This window comes from Copadichromis virginalis, linkage group LG6, assembly GCF_057382275.1.
Source record: "Copadichromis virginalis isolate Kocher_CV1m ecotype Utaka linkage group LG6, C_Virginalis_male_GT1.1, whole genome shotgun sequence".
Taxonomy (NCBI): domain Eukaryota; kingdom Metazoa; phylum Chordata; class Actinopteri; order Cichliformes; family Cichlidae; genus Copadichromis; species Copadichromis virginalis.
This window is the reverse complement of record NC_140623.1, coordinates 34,198,695-34,219,369: the sequence shown is the minus strand read 5'-3', so window position 1 is coordinate 34,219,369 and position 20,675 is coordinate 34,198,695. Positions and strand designations below refer to the sequence as shown.

The following is a 20,675-nucleotide window of genomic DNA, read 5'->3' as shown; positions in this document are numbered from 1 at the left end:
ACTCATTGTCTTTTTGCATGACCCAATTTGGGCCAAGCTTCTGCTGTCAGTTAGATGGCCTCAAGATTGCCTCTAGAATACTTTGAGCCAACCATGAACTTCTCTGTACACCAAAGAGTGACAGGTGTCCAGGTCTCATAGCTGCAAAACAAGCACAAATCATCAGCTGTCCACCACTGTGCTGACAGGTGGTGTTAAGTACTAATATGCTATGTTTGTTTTGTTTTTGTTTTTTTCCAACATGTGCATGGGTGTACATTATGGACAAACAGCTCCACTTTGGTCTCATCTGTTCAAGAAATGCTATGATTTGTACTGATGCTACTTTGCAAAGCTAAACTGTGCTCCCATGTTCTTTTTGTCCCATGCATGTTGTTTACCTCAACTGTAATTTCTATACCTGGCAATACATTAAATCTATTGAAGGAAGGTTTACACATTTCCATAATAATATTAGTTAGGTGGAGGTGGGGGGGGTGGCATTTATGTTATCAGCAGTGAATGACATATGAATCCACATTTAGAATCCACAGGAAATGATTAACTAATAAGCTTAAAGGGGGGAAAAAAGGTGTGACTTGCTCTGTGTCTGGTTCCGTGACAGGCAGCTGCCAGTCCCTCGCCTGTATTGTGCATCACCCTTTCAGGCTGGGCCATGAATAAACAACCAAGCAAGGAGAGTCTCAAGGACAAGGTGAAGGGGATCTTTGGGCTCGGTACACAGCGTCCTCCGAACAAACAGAGTGACACTAAACCCTCCGAGTTTATCATTACGGCTGACATCATCAAGGTCTGCAGAAGCGACTGAGTGTCTGTGCATGTTCACTGAATGTCTCCCATTCTTTTCCCAGCATATCTTCCACTGTTTGACGTATTTTTTTGCTTTGGTGCGTTTCAGGAGCTCCACCCAGATTGCGGTCTGAGCAACCGTGTTCGCACTATGAACCACATCTGTGAGCTTGCCAAAATGAAAAAGTTTGAGGAGGTGAGTCTGCTGACTGCGGTCCATTTTTGTCGTTGTTTGGTGAACAGTACGCAGTCTTCTTTATTTGTTAAAATCTGAGTGTATATGTTGTTCAGCATGCAGTGGAGGCTGTATGGAAAAATGTGGAAGACATGCTGACTCCAGAGCAGCCACCAGAGGCCAGACATGCTGTCCTGCAGCTGCTCAGGGCCATTATACAGGGGCAGGTATAAAAACACAACATACACACAGACACATGCAAAAAGCTTCTGTATGTTTTTTGTTTTTAAAAAAAAGTCTTTTTGTGTGAAGGGTGAGCGACTCGGCCCTCTGAGAGCCTACTTTTTCAAGGTAATCAGAGACTACCAGCCGTGCAATGAAGACCTTTCTGACAGACTGGAGGTGTTTAAGGCTTTAACAGAGAATGGAAAGGATATCACATACCTGGAAGAGGACATAGGTAAAAACAGACTAATCCTCTTTCTTTATCAGTTGCAATATTTGTGTTTGTGCATTTAAAAAAAACAAATCTGGAAAATAAATATAAGGAATTCTGAATAAAGCAAAACATCAGCTTTGAAGTAACCACTATTAATCACTGATAAATTTCTGGCTGTGTCACACCTCAGCTGATTAGGTTCAACTCGTGTTCACTGTTCCCTTTTTGTGCATTGACTCTATTGATATTATGTAATACAACAGTTTGCTTTCTTTTTTTTAATCAGTTGTTTTTCATTTCGGGTACAATGATGACAATGTTTTTTTTTTTAAATTCTAATAATAGCTCTTTTTTCCGCACACAATACCCTCAACTGTTTCTTTCAGGATTTATTTTTTTTTCAAAGGTGGTAGGGAAACCTTTCATAGGACAAATACCCACATCCAAGATAGTTTGATCCCAGTATTATCTGAGAAATGTGACATCATATATTCAGCCTTATTTGAGCTACTTTTTTAGTAGTATTTTTAACTGTTGTGTTTATACTACTGTGAATAGTTTTATTTGCCATAGTGTATTGACCTGCATTAATACTTTTCACATGAATTTTTTTTTTCTTTCTATGTTATTTGCTTTCCTCTCTCAGCACGCTTTGTCCTCCTGTGGATGGATATAGGCCTTACATCTGACTTTCTCCATGTTCTTGTTAATCTGGTGAAATTCAATAGCTGCTACTTGGACCAAAATGTTTCCATCATGGTCCAGTGAGTCAGAGAAATCCACACACACACACAATGATTCTCTCTTACTCAGCAATTGGTCTCAGTGTCTCTTTTTCCTACTCGTTCTTCTGTGCTCTCTGCAGGAAAATTTGCCTGCTGTGCAACAGAACGACGTCTTCGACTGATATTGAGGTTGGTATTTCAAATTACTTGACAGTTAAAGGTTTTTACACACTGGACAGCAAACATTTGTGCAAACATTTTGCATGTTAAAAATATTTTTGGGGACTTTTTTTTTTTTTTCCAGTTGCAAATAAACACATCTGACCGCTTAAACCACTGCATTTGGCAAGATGGACACTTGTAGCATGGAAATGGTGAAAGAGTACTGTTTTACCTAAGAGACACAGTTTGATGCTATTCAAGATCAATTTACTCCTGAAAGTATTTCTCTGCCTCCTCAGACGTGTTTCCAAGTGTGCCAACAAAAGCTCAAACTGCCCCACTGACATCCTGAAATATGTAGAAAAGCGGTCGTGATACTGTTTTAATCTCTGGAGCAAAACATTCAAATTTCCTTGTTGCTGCTCAGTTTCTTCTTTTTCTGGTTTAGAAACATTAGGATCAACATTGATGCCAATTTCACTTTATTTATTTTTTCGTCAGTCTTTTGGGTTTTTTGTTTTTTGTTTTTTTTGCAGTTTGAGGAGGAATTTTTCACAAAAACTTTGCAACAGTTTTTTTTTTTGCAACACCCTCAGTGTGTAATGGCCTTTGCACGACATGTTTATGATTCCTCTTCAAAAGAAGGTGCAGTTTTTGTCTAGTAAATACATAACAGGCCCTTCACGAACCTGCAGGTTTAAGAAAAATTACTGAATAACTGTCCAGTGTCCATATATTTATTATATGTGAAAACTCTGTACGCCAAAGCTAGAGATGGTTTTAATCTGATGTATTAAAGTAAATGTTTTTGAGTAAATCACAATCATTAGCTTCAGTTAAACCTACCATTTAGACAAACCCTACCATATTTTTTGATTTGTGAACCTCAGACTGTTTTGTAGCGCTGGTGGTCACTAGTATTTCCAACCTTTGTATTTTTCCAGGTGGCTCTGCAAGTGCTCGATGCAGTTGTGTGTTACAACTGCCTGCCCTCCGACTCTTTAACGGTTTTCATAATCACACTCTGCCGTACGGTCAACGTCAAAGAGTTTTGCGAGTCCTGTTGGAAGGTGAGGCAAGAACACACCTGCATATATACAATTCTGCCTCTTGTTTGAAGTCTATGATTTGAAGGGACATAATTCATAACTGTGTCCTCCTCTGTGCCGTTTGTTGTCCCTACGCTTTGTTTTGCTCTCTGGTTCTTCAGTTAATGAGAAAGGTTTTGGGGACTCACCTCGGCCATAGTGCAATTTACACCATGTGTCGCATTATGGAGGAAAGGTATTATTGGTTAAATATACAATATTTCTGACTTTGTGTGAATGAGCATATATAAGTTTGGAGGTATGGTGCAGTTCTTCTTTGATCTGTCCCTCCACCAGGGTGTATATGGAGGATGCACCGTTGTTAAGAGGAGCAGTTTTCTTTGTTGGAATGGCGCTTTGGGGCGCACACAGACTGCCTGCACTCAAAAATACACCGACGCTTGTTCTGCCATCTTTCTACAAGGTAACTCACATAAATATACATGCAGTTTTGCAATGAGATTATAATACTGAGGGTCAAGTCCACATCTCATAATCAAAAATTTAACTGATAGGATTTTATGGTGGTAAGCCTCTCTTGCACACTGGAGTTCTTAATGTTTTATAAGAACTTATTATACTTTTACTTATTTTCTGCTCCCCTGGTCTTAAATCTGTGAAATGTCATTCAGAGCAAATTTCCTTAAAAAGGATGGGAATTTATAAGAATTTGCTCATTGAGTTCTCACTGGGTCCACTTTGAGAGTGACCACCATTGCTGTGCAGCGTATCAAAGACATTACATTCATGCAAATTAATTGCATGCTGTGAGTCAAATGTATGCTCATGTTGGAGGTATTTCCCATTTTTGTTGTGATCAAGGTTGGAGCATTACTAAAAAAAAAGATTTCACAGAACACTTTTTTGTAATGCAGTATGGTACTTAATTACCCCAAAGAGAAAGTAATTCATTATACTCCTATATTACTTTCATGTTACTCTGTAAAATAGCTGAAACACACTCTCATAATTACTATTTAACTATATAAACCTGAGGCTTCAGCCCCAAACACCAACACAAATCCCTATCCTAATAAGGACTCACATTTGATCTTTCTCTTACTATTTAGGTATCTAACTTGGTGTTAGCATGGTGTTTGGCTAGCTTAGTGTTAGCATGCTGCGGTCTCTGTAGATGCTTGCAATGAGCCAAAATTGTGCTACCAGCATAATACTGCAGTTTCTGTCTCTGATGCAGTTTCCACTTTACTATCATGTCCTCGTCATTTTGTGCAATAAAACGAATGTTCATATCCATGCTGTAGACTGTGCCACCATCTTCCACCTCCGACCCGCAAACAAATTGGCTGATTGTAGTGCAAGTGGAACCGATAAGCGGGCTCGATAGGCAAGCAGACTAACAGTTCCAGGGAACTGGGCTACTCGGAACTTGTTGTGTACAAGAACTTGTTCTTGATTCCCATCGCTAGTCGTTCTTGTGGTCATTTCAAGCACAGGGCTCTGTCTGTGAGCACAGCAACCCCACTCACATGGTTTTCAAATGTTTTTGATTGCAAGGAGGAGCCAGTAAGTAGAAAATTGGCTTAAAGAAGTGGTTTTAAATTCGGGATAATATTCTACTTTGTGGCTTTATTATTGTTAAGAATTCATTAAAAAAAAAAAAAATCAAAGAATTATGAAACTTTTTTTGTGCTTCTGGATTGAATGAGGCCTAAAATTGCTTGTTTTAGACAGCGGACAAAAGAGGAGCTGCAAAAAGGTCCATTGTAAGATAAATGAGGATAATTTTGACACAAAGATGCTCTAATATAGAATAGCTTTGCTTTGCATCAAAAATATGGAGCTGGAAATCTGCACAATAGGGTGAAAAGAACAGACTGTCTGACTTCCAAACCCGTGGCATAGATTTTCACTTTTGTGTTCAAAGTCATACAGATATTTTCTTTCATGCAGGATGTAGTCAAACTTTAAGTTGTTGCCATGTGTTTAGATCAAACCTGAGGTTGAAAGATTATACGGGGGTAAAATGACTGCACTTGATATGATGACTGTGCTGAATAAGTGACTTTTATTTCTGTCCCTCAGGCCATGTCATGTGCCAACGAGGTGGTCTCCTACGAAATTGTTCTTTCAATAACAAGACTCATCAAAAAGTACGGTAAAGAGCTACAAGTGGTCACATGGGACATCCTACTCGGCATCATAGAGCGACTGTTGCAACAGATTCAGGTTCTTGAAAATATATTTCACTTGTGATTGACCATGCTTCATAGTGTAGTAGTTAACACCTTTGTTGTTGTTGTTTGATTCCAGCTGGAGACCCAAATCCCATTTGGGCTTGTTTTAGGAAGGACTTTTTCCAAATTAAATATGCAGAGCTGTAGTTTTTAATTTTTATGTTTTTATCTGGTTGAGTATACAGAATAAAAAGTAATGGTTCTAGCTTGACCAAGTGGTGTGCCTCTTGTTTTCACAGACAATAGGCAGTGCGGAACTAAAGGCCATTGTTTATGAACTGTTGACCACCGTGGAAGAGCTTTATGAACAAAACGGTTACCACGGCTCCACTGAGAAGTTTTTCAGCCTGGTGGAGAAATGTGCTGATAAAAGACCAGTTAGTGCTTTGATTATCTTCTGTCCTCCTCCAACTTTTGTTGTAATTTAGACCTCTTACACTGCGTTGCCCCCCCCCACTAATCTGAATCTTATCTTTTGCAGGATGCATCAGTGCTGACACTTATCTCCTACAGGGCTCAGTCTATCCAGCCTGCTAAAGAAGGCTGGATTCAGAGCCTTCACCGGCTCATGGAGAAATTCTTCAGGTAGGACACAGACACTGACACACGTATATATCTCAGGGAGGTTATAGTATTATCCTTGTGATGTTCGATCTCGTTCTTGTTCTATCTCTGAAGTATCTTAATCTCCGCTGTCCCTTTCTGTTATCTCACCCTTTTGCTCTGTGAAAGGAACGAGACTCGCAGTGTGATAAGAATCAAAGTGCTTCATATCCTGTCCTTCGTTCTCAGTACCAACCGGCAGCTCTATGAGGTCTGTGCTCTCTCATACACGCTCACATCAGAAACCTGTGTAATTCCAGTCCGCTGTCCAGACTGAAAAGCTTCTGGTGCATTTCTCTTGCCATGGTTCCAATTTTTACTGAAGAAGATATTTCGATAGTAGCAAGCACCACTCAGATGCTGACATACTTCTGAGCCTCCCAAAATTTATTTACATGCAATTTATTTTTGAAACGGAGCTTGTACAAATGTTTGACACATTTGTACAAGCTCCGTTTATGATTTTCAAAAAAATCATACTTTTCCTTTTTGTGTTCTTTGCTTATTTTCTATTTTTTCTCCAGGATGAGTTGATTGAAATGGTGGTGATTCCCCAGCTCAGTGGGATTGCTGAAGACCGGGACTTGGCAGTTAGAAAACAGGCTACTCAGCTATTAGTAGACCTCGCTGAGGGCTGCAACACGCACCACTTCACCAGCCTGCTGGACATCATTGAACGGGTACAAAAAGAGTACATGCAATCACACAAAACCGCCCCATTTCTGTCACAATGTCATTACTTCTCTCCATTTTATAATTATTTTTTAGGTGTCTAGCCGCTCTCTGGTGTGTTCAGGGCCCCTAGAGGTTTCTGAGAGAGACCCCACAGCAGAGTCTCCTATGGAGGACGTCAGGACTGCTATTCTGGGCCTGCTTGAAATCCTGCAGGTATACATAAAAGTAGTAGATGTGAAGAGTTGTGGGTGAGTTAAAATAGAATATTAAGACATAGTTTCTTCCACAGTGACTTATCACAATGTAGGGCATCAAATGACATCAATCAATGGAGAAATCCCCCTCCCCCCAGAACAATTCAATACACATTAAAATGGACTAAAATTGGCTTTGTTGACTGCTGTCAGACTGTAAATGTCATTTTATTTGGCGACATTTTACCATTAAGAGCTCAAAGATCTCTTTATGGCACAAAACGCTGAGAATATAACAAGCAAAGAAAATGTAATTCACAAACAAAAAATTGGACAATTAATTTGTCCAAATTAACCAAACCCAAAACAGTTTTTGTTATGTTGCCTCACTGCGTCTTTGCATTGCTGTCATGCTGCAGTGACTGTACTCTGACCTGGTTATCTGACACATACCTATCGACTGCCCTCTCCGGCCTAAAAATGTATTAAAGGAAAACTTTTTTTTTTTCCAACTAGTGCTAGCTGCTGCTTACGTAACTTAAAAAAATCCTCTTAATGAAATGAGTTAGCAGCTAAAACTTTTAATGATGGAAAGACTAAACTAATGCTTAATGTCGCAAGCTTAACAGACCTGCCTGTCAGCTTCTCAGGTGTCATCCAGTTTTATTAATATAAATCGAATGTAAATTGATGTATATACCTGGACAGCAAAACATGATTTATCTACGGACTAATACAAATGTTGTATTTTCTTAAACAAAGTTGATTTACAATAAAAATCGATCCTTGGAGCAATGTGTGAAGTTTATAAAATCTTAAACATAATCGCTCAGACTCAAGACTTGCTTCTTGTTCTGGCCCGGCAGTTATTAATCCCATAATTAAGCTCTAATCATTAACTGTTGATGACGATAGATTTCAGCCTTCTTGGTGACCACTCTGCAAAGTCTGTAATTATGTTGTGTCTGTAATTACTGTTTTGTAATGTTGGATATTTTTGCCAGTGTGGTGTCATGTGCTTGCATTTCATGATACTTAGCCAACTGTTAGGTACATGGTAAGGGTCATGAGATGGAAGAAAAAAAACAAAACAAACTATTAGAAGTGAACTATTTATAGTGTGTTAAATTGATATGAAATGTTGCATGCTGCCTAAGACTTTCATTAAGCTAGCAAAACTAAGATTATCAAGGTTTATCAAATAAACTAAATATTTATTATATTTTACCTGGTGATAACATGTTATCCTTTTTCTTCTGACAGAGCAAACTTTACAGTCTGCCAGCCAGCCATGCGAGTCGTGTTTATGAGTTGCTTATCAGCCACCTGCAGCTTCATTACAAGAACAAGTACTGTTCAACTATCGCCTCCACTATTAGACTAAAGGTAGGTGATCTGTCACTGCTCAAATGTTTTTACCTCTTATTACATCATTTCTTTGTTGATTCCTCCTTTTTCTTCTCAGGTGTTTGACTTCTTCCTCATGATGCGTGCAGACTCTCTTCACCGTCTTGGGGTCCCAAACAAAGATGGTGTCATGAGATTCAGCCCTTATTGCTACTGTGATATAGGGTGAGAACACAAACATTTCCTTTACTAAAGGTATTGAGCTTACTGACAGCTCTCTAACATTGTGTCACTTGCTTTTGTTCTTGTTGTTTTTCAGGGAACCAGAGAAACGTGTTGGTGAAAAGAAGCCAGCAGGTTCAACCTCTCCTCCTGCTGGCAGCCCTGCTCCTCCTGCTGCTCCTCCCAGTTCAGCAGCCTCAACACGCTCAGCCTACCTTTCCTATTCGCCTGCCTTCAGTGTCCTCCTGCAGTGCCTCAAGATGGTACACACAATAATTATTGTATCAAACAGCATTGCACAGTTCATATATACGTTCTGTGGTTAAACAGTTGGCCTCATGCCTAGTTTTGTATCTTTATTCTTAGACTCAACTAGAGTTGCTATACATTTTAAGTTCAGAGTAATCCTTAGATATCTTACACTGGGGCTAGATGCACCCCCCTGGAACAAGCCCATTTAGCTCGTCTTTTTAAGTCAGGTTTCTTTTCTGATTGGCAGACAGTATTGAATTCATATCAGAATTAAATCATAGGCATTGCAGCTGTTAGAATGCAGAAGCAGTGACCGATAATTGCAGTGACTTCCCTTTTATCTGTAAAAGGTTCGGATATGATTTATCTCTCTTACAGGAGACGGATTGGAAGGTGCTGAAGCTGGTTCTTGACAAGCTGCCATGGATGCTGCAGTACAAAGTGTTGCTGCTCACATCACCATGCAACTTAGATCAGCTGTGTTCTACACTCTGCTGCATGGTAGCCTGACTTTATGCACATAAATACAGATCCATACACTGGATATTATGTTGTGAGTGAATTCAATCTTTATTGATCTCTTCTGCGTGTGTAGGTGACAGATCGTCTCATCTCAGAGCGATTGAAAAAGACTCCAGAGGGGTTTTCTCGCACAGATGTTCAGCTGGCAGTGATTCCCGTTCTTACAGCAATTACCTCCTACCACAACTACTTGGAGCAGTCAAGACAGGTACAAAGACTAGTCTGCAGAAATCAAACACCTTCTGTGCTATTTCTCACAGGATACTATGATAAGTTTTATGCTAGCATCTACAAAACAACTTTAGGCTATGTTGAGAAAACTAGGTTGGAACCAGGTTGCTTGTCTTCACATGCAGCAAACAACAGGATGTACTCTGCTTTAGATAGAAATAACATGGTTTTGTTGAGAGTACCGGAAAAGGCAGGACATGAAACCCACTTTCTTGCTGTGAATGATCAGATTAGCTTAATCATATACCAGACAGACTTTGCATTACAGAACTGGCAAATTACATGTGCAGCCTGACTATGTTGTACATTTGCATTCTATTACTGTTAGAACTCATATTTAAACAAAATTCATGCACGTACACACCAAAGTCTCCATGGTGTGTACGCTGAGTCCATGGAGTGTTAGTGACACCCATTCAACTGCTTGTGAATGTAAATGTCTAATCAGCCAATCACATGGCAGCGACTCAATGCACTTAGGCTTGTAGTCCTGGTCAAGAGGACAGCTGAAATTCAAAACGAGCATCACAGTGGGGAAGACAGTCGATTTAAATGTCTCTGAACATGGTGTTGTTGCTAGTGCTGATCAAAAGAGAATGGTCCAAATAAGAAGTCAGAGAAAAATGGTGAGACTGCTTTGATAGGAAGGCAACATTAACTTAAATATCAGTTCTTACATCCATGTTTTACAAAGCATGTTGAAACTTGAAACAGCTGTCTACAGCAGCGGATGTCAATACTTAGCTAATAACAGGAAACTGAACCTACAATTTGCACAGGTTCATCAAGATCGGACAACAGAAGACTGACAAAATGTCACCTGGTCTGATGAGTCTTGATTTTTGCTGACACATTTGAATGGTAGCGTCAGACTTTTGCATAAAGAACATGAAAGCATGGATCCATCCTGTACTCTGTCAATGGTGTCAGATGGGGTTCTCAGTTACTGGACCTCAATCCAATAAAGCACTTTTGGTGGTGGTGATAGAACAGTGATGGATGTGCAGGCAACGAATCTGTAGCATTTCTGTCATTTTGTCATGTTAACAACCAAAATCTTTCCAGCACCTTGTTGAATATATGCCACACATTAAAGCAGTTCTGAAGGTGAAGTAAAGTCCAACCCAGCAGTAGCAAGGTGTACCAAATGTAGTGACTGGTGAGTGTATATGGAAACATACAAGTGGAATTACATTCATCCTTTCATTGATACATGCAGAGAGAACTGGTTCAGTGCCTCGAGACTGGGCTCATTTACCGCTGTGCCAAGCAATGTGTGGTGGCCCTTACAATGTGCACGGTGGAGATGCCTGATATCATGATCAAGCTTCTTCCTGCTCTTATCGTCAAGCTCACTCACATCTCTGCTACTGTTGCCATGGCATCTCCTATGCTCGAGTTTCTCTCCAGTGAGTACTTTTCTCTTTTCCTGTATTCTTTTATATTGTTGAAGGCCAAAGTCTTCAGTTGTTTTTTTTTTGACTGTGTTTCACAGCCCTCGTGCGCCTTCCCCATCTGTATGCCAACTTTGTAGCTGAGCAGTATGTCAGCGTGTTTGCCATCTCACTACCTTACACTAACCCCTCAAAGTAAGTCCTAGCACATGTGACATTTTGTATTCCCTGATGCAGAGACTCACTCTGATCTGAGTATTTCTTCAAATCCCATCAGGTTCAACCAGTACATTGTGTCCCTGGCCCACCATGTGATTGCCATGTGGTTCATACGCTGCAGACTACCCTTCCGCAAGGACTTTGTTCAGTATATCACAAAGGTACACCACAGTGAATGACAAAAAAGAGCCTTCAAACCTGAAGCTGAATTTACTGTTACTCACCTGCTCATACACATGAACAATATAAGGAAAAGAAATAATGCAGTACTAAGAGAGAGTACAGATGCGTAGCTCCTACACTGAAATCAATGTCGCTGAAAAGGACCTTGTCCTTGCTCACACATTTATAAAAGAAAGTGTCTTCCTTTCAGAGACTTTTAACGATAGTTTAATTAAAAGGCAACAACTTTTACAAACTCTTATGCAATCTGAAACAAGGCTCTCTGGACTTCCTTCAGTTCTTGAGAATAACTTGATGTCCAGTAATTATCAGATAACACGTTTATGTTTGATTGCTTTCTTGTCAGTAGTGGGCTTAGAATGTTTTCACCACCCTCATTTCCACTTGTTTTTTATGCTTAGCATAAAAACTCAGATGAGAAAATGTTAAAGTGACCCTGGTGTATTTTCTCCAGAAAGAGATGGAAAGCAACAGAGATATAACCCTCACATTAGAACAGACCAGCTCTTTGTGTTTATGCTGAGCTAACAGCTTCAGGCTGCAGCTTTATATTGTACAGAGAATTGAACTCTTGACAAAAAGGCAAATTAGCATATTGTAGCATATGTTGAAACATTCTTTTAAATTGTCCTTGGATATTTCCACTGGATTTGTCAGTTCTACTTATTACTTCATACTTTTTATTCATTGCATTCTGATAGTGTTGAATTGCATTGCACATAGTTGTTCCCTTCTCTTTTGCAAAAAGTTGAGGTCTCAGCTTCTTAATGCACTTTTGGGCATTCACTTGGATTTATTTGCTCTGGCAATGGTGGCTTAAGTAACTGCACAACACACTTTTAACCTCAAATGTCTCCAGAGAGATGTTTCATTGAACTTTTGTACTGTTCAGGAGAAACATGTCCAGTTAGGTGCATCTGGATGCTTGTGAAGTTTGAGAAACCTGTAGCAGAGGGGGCACAACTGGTAATCATCTGTAAATCTGGGTCACCACTTTTGTTTTGCATATCTGGTTCCTTTCTTTGTGTTCCTTCAGGGTTTGCGTTCCAACGCCCTTCTGCCATTCGATGACAGTCATGAGCAGAGTCCGTTTCGTGCCCGAAGCACCAGCCTCAATGAGAGACCCAAGAGGTAAACTGTGTTTTCACTGTCAGTCACCAGCAGTAATGTACAAACCAGCAGCACCGCACGCTGCCCACGTGGCTGCTGTTGTGGTAAAGGGTTGGGGGTAGCCAAGGTAACAGGGGACTCAGCATGATTCGTACTGATGGTTGCAGTGACACCTCTCAGGTTGCCATGGTGATCATTAGTTCATTTTATCTGTTTATGCTTTTTTTATGTTTTAAAATGTGTTCTTATACCACCACTTATTTTTATTTTGTATTTTTCCAAGAGTCACCTCATTTGTCATACAGACGGTGGACAAAATGGCATAAACACCTGTATAATGTTATGCCTTTATTTAGTTTATATTTGTTGTGGATTATTATATATCATTATTCGGGTGTTTGTGTACTGCTTTCACTACCTGTATCTCACAAAAGTACATCCCTAGCAATAGCATGAGTAAGAGGTACAGGGTGTCCCTCCCCCTGTCACACTGTGCCGTCTGACTGCTGTTTGTGACCACAGAACATGTACACAAAGAGAAATACACGCCATCTTTCACACAGAGCGATAAAGAAGCTTTTCTCAGCAAGGTGCCATTCTCATTCGTACAAAGTGTGAATGTTGTTTGGTTGTCCACACATGAACAGTGTACATTTAAAAACATGTACAAAGTAACTTTTTAAAACACTCTAGACTGTAACACAGAGAGAAGGGTACTTAACAGGGGTCTTTTTGCATTAATTAATAATACTGCTTTAAATTGTGCCACCGCATATGCTATGCTGTAGTACCCACCAAGAAATGTAACTACAAAGACACAGATTGTTGTCATTCCACTTGTAAAGTGTTTTACCATGTAAAGATGGTAAACCATTAACAAAATGCATTAGGCTGTGATAGTTTTTACTTTGCTTACTATGCTAATGTAATAGCCAGTATTCTGTCAATGTAGGCATCATTATTTTTTCTTATTTCCAAAGCTGTCATAATCCCCAACTCAGTTGCTACTAAAATGTTCTCTTTCCCGAGTTTCCTTAAAAGTAACTTTTGTTCAGTAATTATCGCCAAGTCCAAACTAATCAGCTCAGTTTTGCTTGTGAGGGTAGAGCAATGCAGATCACACATGCACACAAGTACAAGTGCAACTGCTGTGTAGATTCTGCAAGGAGTCATCGCAGAACTGAAGCTCAAACTTGACTACTCTGTGTCTTAACTACACTTTTTCTGCAGCTCTCCTTTGTGAGAAAGTTAGAAGTGATAGGTCTATTATTTTGTTTGGTATGAGTGCTGTAGCTTGCTGTTTTCTCACACGCTGAACAAAGCAGGAGGAGAGAGTGTGGAGGCAGTAGCAGGAGGGCAAGACATTTACAGGCGAGATAATTCTGTCTATAGATGTTTTTCTAAATGCAATAAATAAATATGCTGTTAGAGAGCTATGAAAAGTTGCTAAGGCAGCATCATAGGGAGAGACTGAAGTGTGATTGCACACGCTGATTTATCTAAAAAAAAATTGAAATGTGCACTTCAAAAATCAAAATCCAGCTCAAATAGTGAATATCCAACTAGGTAAATATTCAGGCACACCAGTGGTTGTCTCTTTTTGAGTCAGCAACTAAAATTGCGTATTACAAAATTGTAGTTATTTAATCTTTTTCTGATTAATCAGGTGTTTGATTGTGGACGACGTCTTAAGAAAATGGAGACACCAATGTTGCCATACACAAAAAATACATGTTTTAAAAATAAGTATTTGGTGTAGAAATCCCAGTTAAACCAGAGTTTACCCAGTGAATTTCAGAGACACTATAATATTCATCTTCCTCTTTTCCTAATGTGATCTCTACTTTTACGCTCACGTTTATTGTGGCATTTTTATTAATTTTCCATCTTTTCTTAGATTTGTGTTAACAAATTGTCTTAGATTTTTATGAAGCCCTTCCAGTATTTTTAACTTGGTAATTAAAAAACAAAACAGCAAATCCTTGTTGCAGCTCTCCACAGTAATCCAAAATGCTTCTGCTAACATTAATTCTTCCATAATGGTTTCAGTTTTCCATATTCTGGTATCACAGTTCTTGTGCTGCTCATTGCTCATAATGAGGTTGGAGTTCCTCAGCTCAGTTTCCACCAGGATGATGGTCAGAATGTCAAGTTTAAATTAATTTAATTCTTAAAATGTTCTTGGCAAACGTTCCACTGTGTCCAAACATTACCTTTTGCATACATAAAAAATGCATACATTATTTGGTGATGATACTAAACTAGTATTTGGTCCAGTCCGAGGCTGCTGTGCTTCAACCCTCTGGTTTCATCCAGCTTTATGTTTCACTTGTGTTTTAACTTCTATCATAAAGCCTGTGCTGAGTTCATCCCTACGGTTATACTTCTGTACTAGTCCTTGGCTTCTCTACAAACCTGCTGTGTGAAGTAATGTTTATTTTGTTGCTCTCCTGAATACTTTCTGTGTATTTTCTTTTCTGAATAGCAGAAGCTGTTTCCCCCTCTGCTGTAGCTTCTCTGTTTTCTGTTTAGTTGGCGTGTATCCTTTTATTTTTTTTAACCCTCTTTTTTTTCTTTCTCCACTCTCCTGTAATCTGATTCATAATGTTCACTGCTGTTAATTTTCACCGTGTTTTGTTTTTCCTTTATTTGACCCTTCCCCCTCTCCACTGCCCCCTGTGTTTGGTGTGGTTGTGGTTTTGGGGGTGGTTGTGTCATCCTGGATCCTTTCTACATTGCTCCTGATCCCTCCCTCCTCATGTGACGCTGCCCTTTGACCTTTGTGGCCCTCTCCTTTGTACCCTGCCCCTCTCCATGTGTGGCGTGCGCTCCTGATCCACCTGCTCATGTTGCTCTGGTTCTCTGGTGATGATTCCTGCTGTCTCCTGGTATACTTTTACACCACACTTCCTCCACACTCCCAAACCACCACCCTCACGATGACCCCGTCCTCTCACTGCCCCAACGCCACCGTTACTCCATCTTGGGCCCAATCCCCCTCGCCCTTTGCCATGGACACTCCTCACCACTCAGCTTGCGGGCAGCAAAAGTGGCAAAGGCAGCAGCAGCGGTAGCCAATAGCAGCAGCTCTCCAGTTAAAGAGCTGAGGGACCTTTCAGCCATGGACGCTTTCCGCTCCCGCAGCATCAGCGTCTCCGAACATGCGGTCCGCAGGTTAGACGAGCCTTCTGGGTAACAAAACAAAAACCAATAACAACCCAAACACTTACTGCTTTCTTCATGGGATTGATGGGGTCTAGGGTCATTGTCCGTCTTTGGGGGGGTGTTGCTGGGGAGATTTGTTGCCAGGGGCACCTGGAGTGGGTGGTGCATGCTGGAGGAAGGTTTATGTGTCGACCTTTTTGGTTTGTTTTGGGCTGTGTTTATATTTGTGCTGGTTTCAATGTTGTTGTTTTTTCTGATTTGCTTTTGCATGCAGTGTTTGTTGAAGATGTGGGAAAGCATCTTTTCACTTTATTGATGTTTTTCACTTTGCTCTAACACAGATTTTGCTTTTTTGTTTGTTTGTTTCTTACATTTTGCTTTGGTTTGATTTTATTAGTATGTGTCTTTTATGTGCTGGGTGCATTGCTGACTGATTTTGATTCGCCTAACAACAAATGAATGGCAGAAGGAACTGGTGCAAAGCAGTGGTGGGATCTTTATAAACTTCACTGTAAACAACTGCAACCCCCTACTTTGGCTCCCTCTGTTTGCTTTGGGAGCACATCTGCTTCTTCGACCAGTGACTCTGGCAACAGCAACACAACAGCTTTTGTTTGCTTGCTTGACATAATTTTAGTTTTGTTTTGTTCCACTGAAACATCCACTGTACTGCTATGACCATGGCAATCTCCTAGTGCGGGATTTCAGAACTAGCTGGGTTGAGATGAACTTTTAACAGTTTGATCAACACATCATTCACATCACGCACATCCACAGAAACACTCTTCCTCACTAATCGTCATATGCTTATCTGTCCTTGGCTGACTTTCTTGGGCATCTGGAAGAAGTACAATGCAACATTGCAGTTGTTAGATGAGGCTGCTCACACCAATTGATTGTCATAGGTCATACTAGTATTGCCACCAGATGGCAGCAGCAGCTCAGTACTTGTATATGCTTAAAAGTACTGTTTAATGTTCAACGACAAACACAAAATTAGTGGGACTAAACAACTGCAGTGTTGCTCTCTTTAACCTGCTTTAACTGTTGACTGGCTGATAATCTGCTTTTGCTCTCAGAGCTGATTTTTGTGTGAACTGGGTTTAAAATTCACCTCCATATGGACACTTACTCCATCTAGCATAACGTGACCGCATTCAAAGCTTTCAGTCTTCAAGGCGACATTTTCATTGGAAAAACTGTATGGGATTAGATAAGGTTACATTTGTTTTTCTTTACTTTAAATTGGGTAATGTCAGTGAATTGAAGTACAATAGCATGTGATGGTATGACAAAGCAGCAAACCTCGTACTGCTTCAGTCGTGAGTCTGTCATGGTCATGTTTTTGGAGTATGTGTCCATTAAACACTGAAATGAAAAATAAGTCATCGTCAGTAGAAGAATAGTAGTTATAAAATGTGATTGAATAGTTGCTGATTCACATTCTGGGACTTGAGAGATTTCTTTGAGCCTCATACAAAAGATCTACGCACCAGTATTAGTCTGTATGTGTGCCTATATTTTCATGCTCAATACATTTAAAGTGAAAACACTATTTCTACATAAATCTTTGAAATTCTGAAAATATAGTTGTATTCCTACCAGCCTAGACCTTCCCTAACCTTCATAGAGTATTTAAATTTGACCTATAGGTAAGAAGAATGGAGGCTTTAAACAAAAACAAAAGAAAACAAAAAACTAAGGACCTCTTGCTCTCTTTTTTTAATCCATTGCATCACTACTTTCTTGTTTTAATCTTTGATGTTTTCTTTCATTTTTGCATTTCTTTATAATTTGGCTTTGAAAAACAGTCCGCATGTCTTTAATACTCCCCACTGTGAGGAGAAGTAACATCTGGCAAGTAACATGGGCTGGAGTGTTGCTGTAAATTGCTCATTTTGAGCATGTTTACTTCTAAGCAGCAAGCTTTCAAAACACGTCCATTATCTCCCTTGAGCTGATGTTCACATCTGTAAATTTGCTTCCAAACTGATTCTTGTATAGAGCACGGAGAAATGCTTCTTGTGAATACAAAAAGCTGCTGCACAGTGAATGCTAATTGAAAGATTTGACTTCAGTGGAAACATTAACATACCGTTAAACACATCGAGTCACACGTAGCTTCTACCTGCTGGTTTTTCTGCATCAAAATATTACAGATCCTTTTACCCTCGCAGAGAGAGCTTTTTTACATTTAGAAGGAGAATCAGTGTGGTATCAGGGCATGCAAAGCTATGTATTACTTGTCCCAGCATGTGTCTCTGCGTGTGCACTTAGAGAAAATGTAATCATCATATGGTGGTTGAGCATAAGAAGTTGGGTCCGTAAATATTTAGACAGTGAGTGTACACAATTTTGCCTCTTTACATTATCATATCAACTTACGCTTACGTTTTATTGTTAACCTTTGGGTACAAGGCTGGGGAATGCATTAAAATCATTAAACTTTCCACATACTGAGTTCCCAGCAATAGATACCAAAGTTTTCTTCTGAACCAATGGCTGTAGTTCCTAAACAGTGCAATATTTTGAGGTACTAGAGTAACATCTTGATTGCTTTCTTTTAGTACCGATGTGATGGTATACAGAGGCAAAAATGCAAAATTTGTAATCCTTTCCAAATACTTATGAACCCAACTGTAAACAAATGAATGCACGTTTCCATGTGTGCTTGTGATGAATGTGATCTAGGCACGGACATGAGCACGAGTGATTGTGTGATTCTTCTTGCAGTTTTCTCTGAACCAATAAATCAGAACCTGCATGTTTCTGTGCACTTTACACATTAAATATGCGAGGAGCTTGCACCTTCAACTCGCTCTTCTCCACCTTTTGCTGTTCTTTATTTGTCTCTTTGTTTCCACCTTTTAGGATGCACACCTCAACCACCACATGCAGTCTGGGCTCTGCCGATGAAAATGCAGTAACTCAGGCCGACGAGGGGCTGAAAACTGTCCACCTAGAGCTCACAGAGACTTGTCTTGACATGATGGCCCGATATGTATTTTCCAACTTCTCTGCACTTCCCAAGAGGTTGGAAGAATTTTTTATAATTTTTTTTTAATGCTCATATTTTGTAAAAAGAGTTGGAAAAAGCAGCAAGAGTGATGATTTTGGCCTCTGTTCTCTTAGGTCTCCCATCGCAGAGTTCCTGTTAGCAGGAGGCCGCAGTATGACCTGGTTGGTGGGCAACAAGTTGGTCACCATAACAACCAGCGGAGGGGTCAGAACACAAGCGCTGCTGGGCCTGGACATGGCTGATCGCCTGGGAGGAGGAGGAGGGGAATTGACCAGGTGATGCATGCTTGCACACATACTAAAAGGAATTTGTCTGCTTTCAACTGCCAGACCTCACTCTATCTATCACCCTTTACTTAATCAAAGAGATGCTCCACTTTTACTTTCTTCCCTTTTTTTTTTTTCTTTTTTCTTCCCGGTGAGCCGGTGGGCCAAAAGTTAATTATAAGAGCATTATGCTGCTCTAAACACAGATCTTCTTGGCTCTGTGTAATGTCAGCATAGAAGCCCCACATACCTGCTGCTGAGACAATTAGTTTCCGAAGGCAAGCTATTTAAAAGGAGAGTGACCACACACACACACACACACACACACACACACACACACACACACACAGGTTGAACTGAGTAGCTGCCTAGAGGCCCAGAAGAAGATAAATATAGGATTATTTTGAAATGGGAATCATACAAAGCTACTCTATTAGTCCAAGAAGACTAAGAATGAAACGATGGAGCTGGAAATAAACACAATAGACCACCTACCACATGGCATTTACCCTGTAGTGCCACCATGGGGTTGACATTTATCCTTCTGAGTAAAATATTTTGACATTTAGTGGATGAATAGCCATGAAATATTGATCTAGACCCCTCCCCTTCAGGACAAATTGCAATCATTTTAGCTTAATTCTTAAAGACAAAATGTCTAATAAAATTTTTTTTTTAAAAATGTAAAAAAATTGTAACCTGCAATTAAGAAAAATAGCAAAACTGTTGACATTAAAACTTGAACTTAAATATTTAACAATTACAAAATTAACAAATTCCAAAATGATAAACTAAGTTGATCAACAGTGTCACAGACGGAGATGGGCAGTAACGCGTTACTGTAATCTGATTACTCTTTTCAAGTAACGAGTAATGTAAGGGATTACTATTGCAAAAACTGTAATTAGATTACTGTTACTTTCCCGTAAGTACGCTGCGTTACTGCGTTACTAAAATTTTGATTTTTTTTTTTTTTTTTTTTTTTTTTTTTTAAATTTGCGAGTATGTCTCATGACAGTGACGTAAGCAAGTGCGACGTTCGTGACAACAGCTGTATGCAGATCAACAATGGATAATATATCAAGTGCGGGAGAAAATATGAGCGTGCAGCGTTTAAAGCGTGGAAGTACTGACCTTTGAGTTTGATTCCATAAAAAGTGACAAAAACATTACCATCCGTTGTGCGTGGGAAGAAAACTTCTTTTTACAGCGAAAAAAACCCCTAAACTTCCAAGCAAGCATCGAGTGCGCAACGACGTAATGGGAAACGCAGAGAAACTCGCGGATAATAGAGAAAATAGAGCAACAGGACCGCTAGTCTTTGATTTTATTTATTTTCTGCTGTGTTTTACTTGCATCTATTTGTAAGACTGAGTGTAAACACAAAAAACTATTTTATTTTATGTGCTGGAATGTGCAGAAAATTGGTTTAAATGTTAAACAAATTTCTTCCAGTCAGAGAATGTTGCATATAATTAAGTTTTTGCTTGATGCATAAAGTTAAAAGATTAAAACTAATAAAACAAGTTTTAAAAAGAGACTTTTCCATTTGATTACATTTTGTATGAAGGATTATGCAGAAAAAGTAGAATTGGGCTGAAAGATCTATCGCTTTATCACCTATTCAGGTTGTAAATGGTGTTTTTAAAAGTAATTAATTACTTTTGAAAATAAGTAATCAGTAAAGTAACGGATTA

At 39.6% G+C, this 20,675-nt stretch overlaps 1 protein-coding gene across 6 annotated transcripts in view; it reads left to right on the top strand.

Moving 5' to 3' along the window:
- The window catches only part of tsc2 (TSC complex subunit 2), a 33,634-nt gene that overhangs the window by 3,685 nt on the left and 9,274 nt on the right, over window positions 1–20,675 (top strand). For 5 of the 6 annotated variants that reach the window (XM_085460042.1, XM_085460044.1, XM_085460043.1 and 2 more), the window contains exons 2-28: window positions 605–790; window positions 899–985; window positions 1,081–1,191; window positions 1,277–1,424; window positions 2,050–2,167; window positions 2,269–2,317; window positions 3,235–3,360; window positions 3,501–3,574; window positions 3,676–3,802; window positions 5,425–5,568; window positions 5,816–5,953; window positions 6,058–6,161; window positions 6,309–6,390; window positions 6,704–6,859; window positions 6,948–7,067; window positions 8,312–8,434; window positions 8,514–8,620; window positions 8,715–8,880; window positions 9,248–9,370; window positions 9,465–9,599; window positions 10,842–11,031; window positions 11,118–11,211; window positions 11,294–11,396; window positions 12,455–12,549; window positions 15,562–15,702; window positions 18,565–18,726; window positions 18,826–18,987. In XM_085460042.1, the coding sequence (XP_085316168.1) occupies window positions 656–790; window positions 899–985; window positions 1,081–1,191; window positions 1,277–1,424; window positions 2,050–2,167; window positions 2,269–2,317; window positions 3,235–3,360; window positions 3,501–3,574; window positions 3,676–3,802; window positions 5,425–5,568; window positions 5,816–5,953; window positions 6,058–6,161; window positions 6,309–6,390; window positions 6,704–6,859; window positions 6,948–7,067; window positions 8,312–8,434; window positions 8,514–8,620; window positions 8,715–8,880; window positions 9,248–9,370; window positions 9,465–9,599; window positions 10,842–11,031; window positions 11,118–11,211; window positions 11,294–11,396; window positions 12,455–12,549; window positions 15,562–15,702; window positions 18,565–18,726; window positions 18,826–18,987 (3,320 nt within the window). In that variant the 5' untranslated portion in view covers window positions 605–655. The remainder of the gene's footprint in view (window positions 1–604; window positions 791–898; window positions 986–1,080; window positions 1,192–1,276; window positions 1,425–2,049; window positions 2,168–2,268; window positions 2,318–3,234; window positions 3,361–3,500; window positions 3,575–3,675; window positions 3,803–5,424; window positions 5,569–5,815; window positions 5,954–6,057; window positions 6,162–6,308; window positions 6,391–6,703; window positions 6,860–6,947; window positions 7,068–8,311; window positions 8,435–8,513; window positions 8,621–8,714; window positions 8,881–9,247; window positions 9,371–9,464; window positions 9,600–10,841; window positions 11,032–11,117; window positions 11,212–11,293; window positions 11,397–12,454; window positions 12,550–15,561; window positions 15,703–18,564; window positions 18,727–18,825; window positions 18,988–20,675) is intronic. The other variant, XM_085460046.1, reaches the window with a different exon arrangement.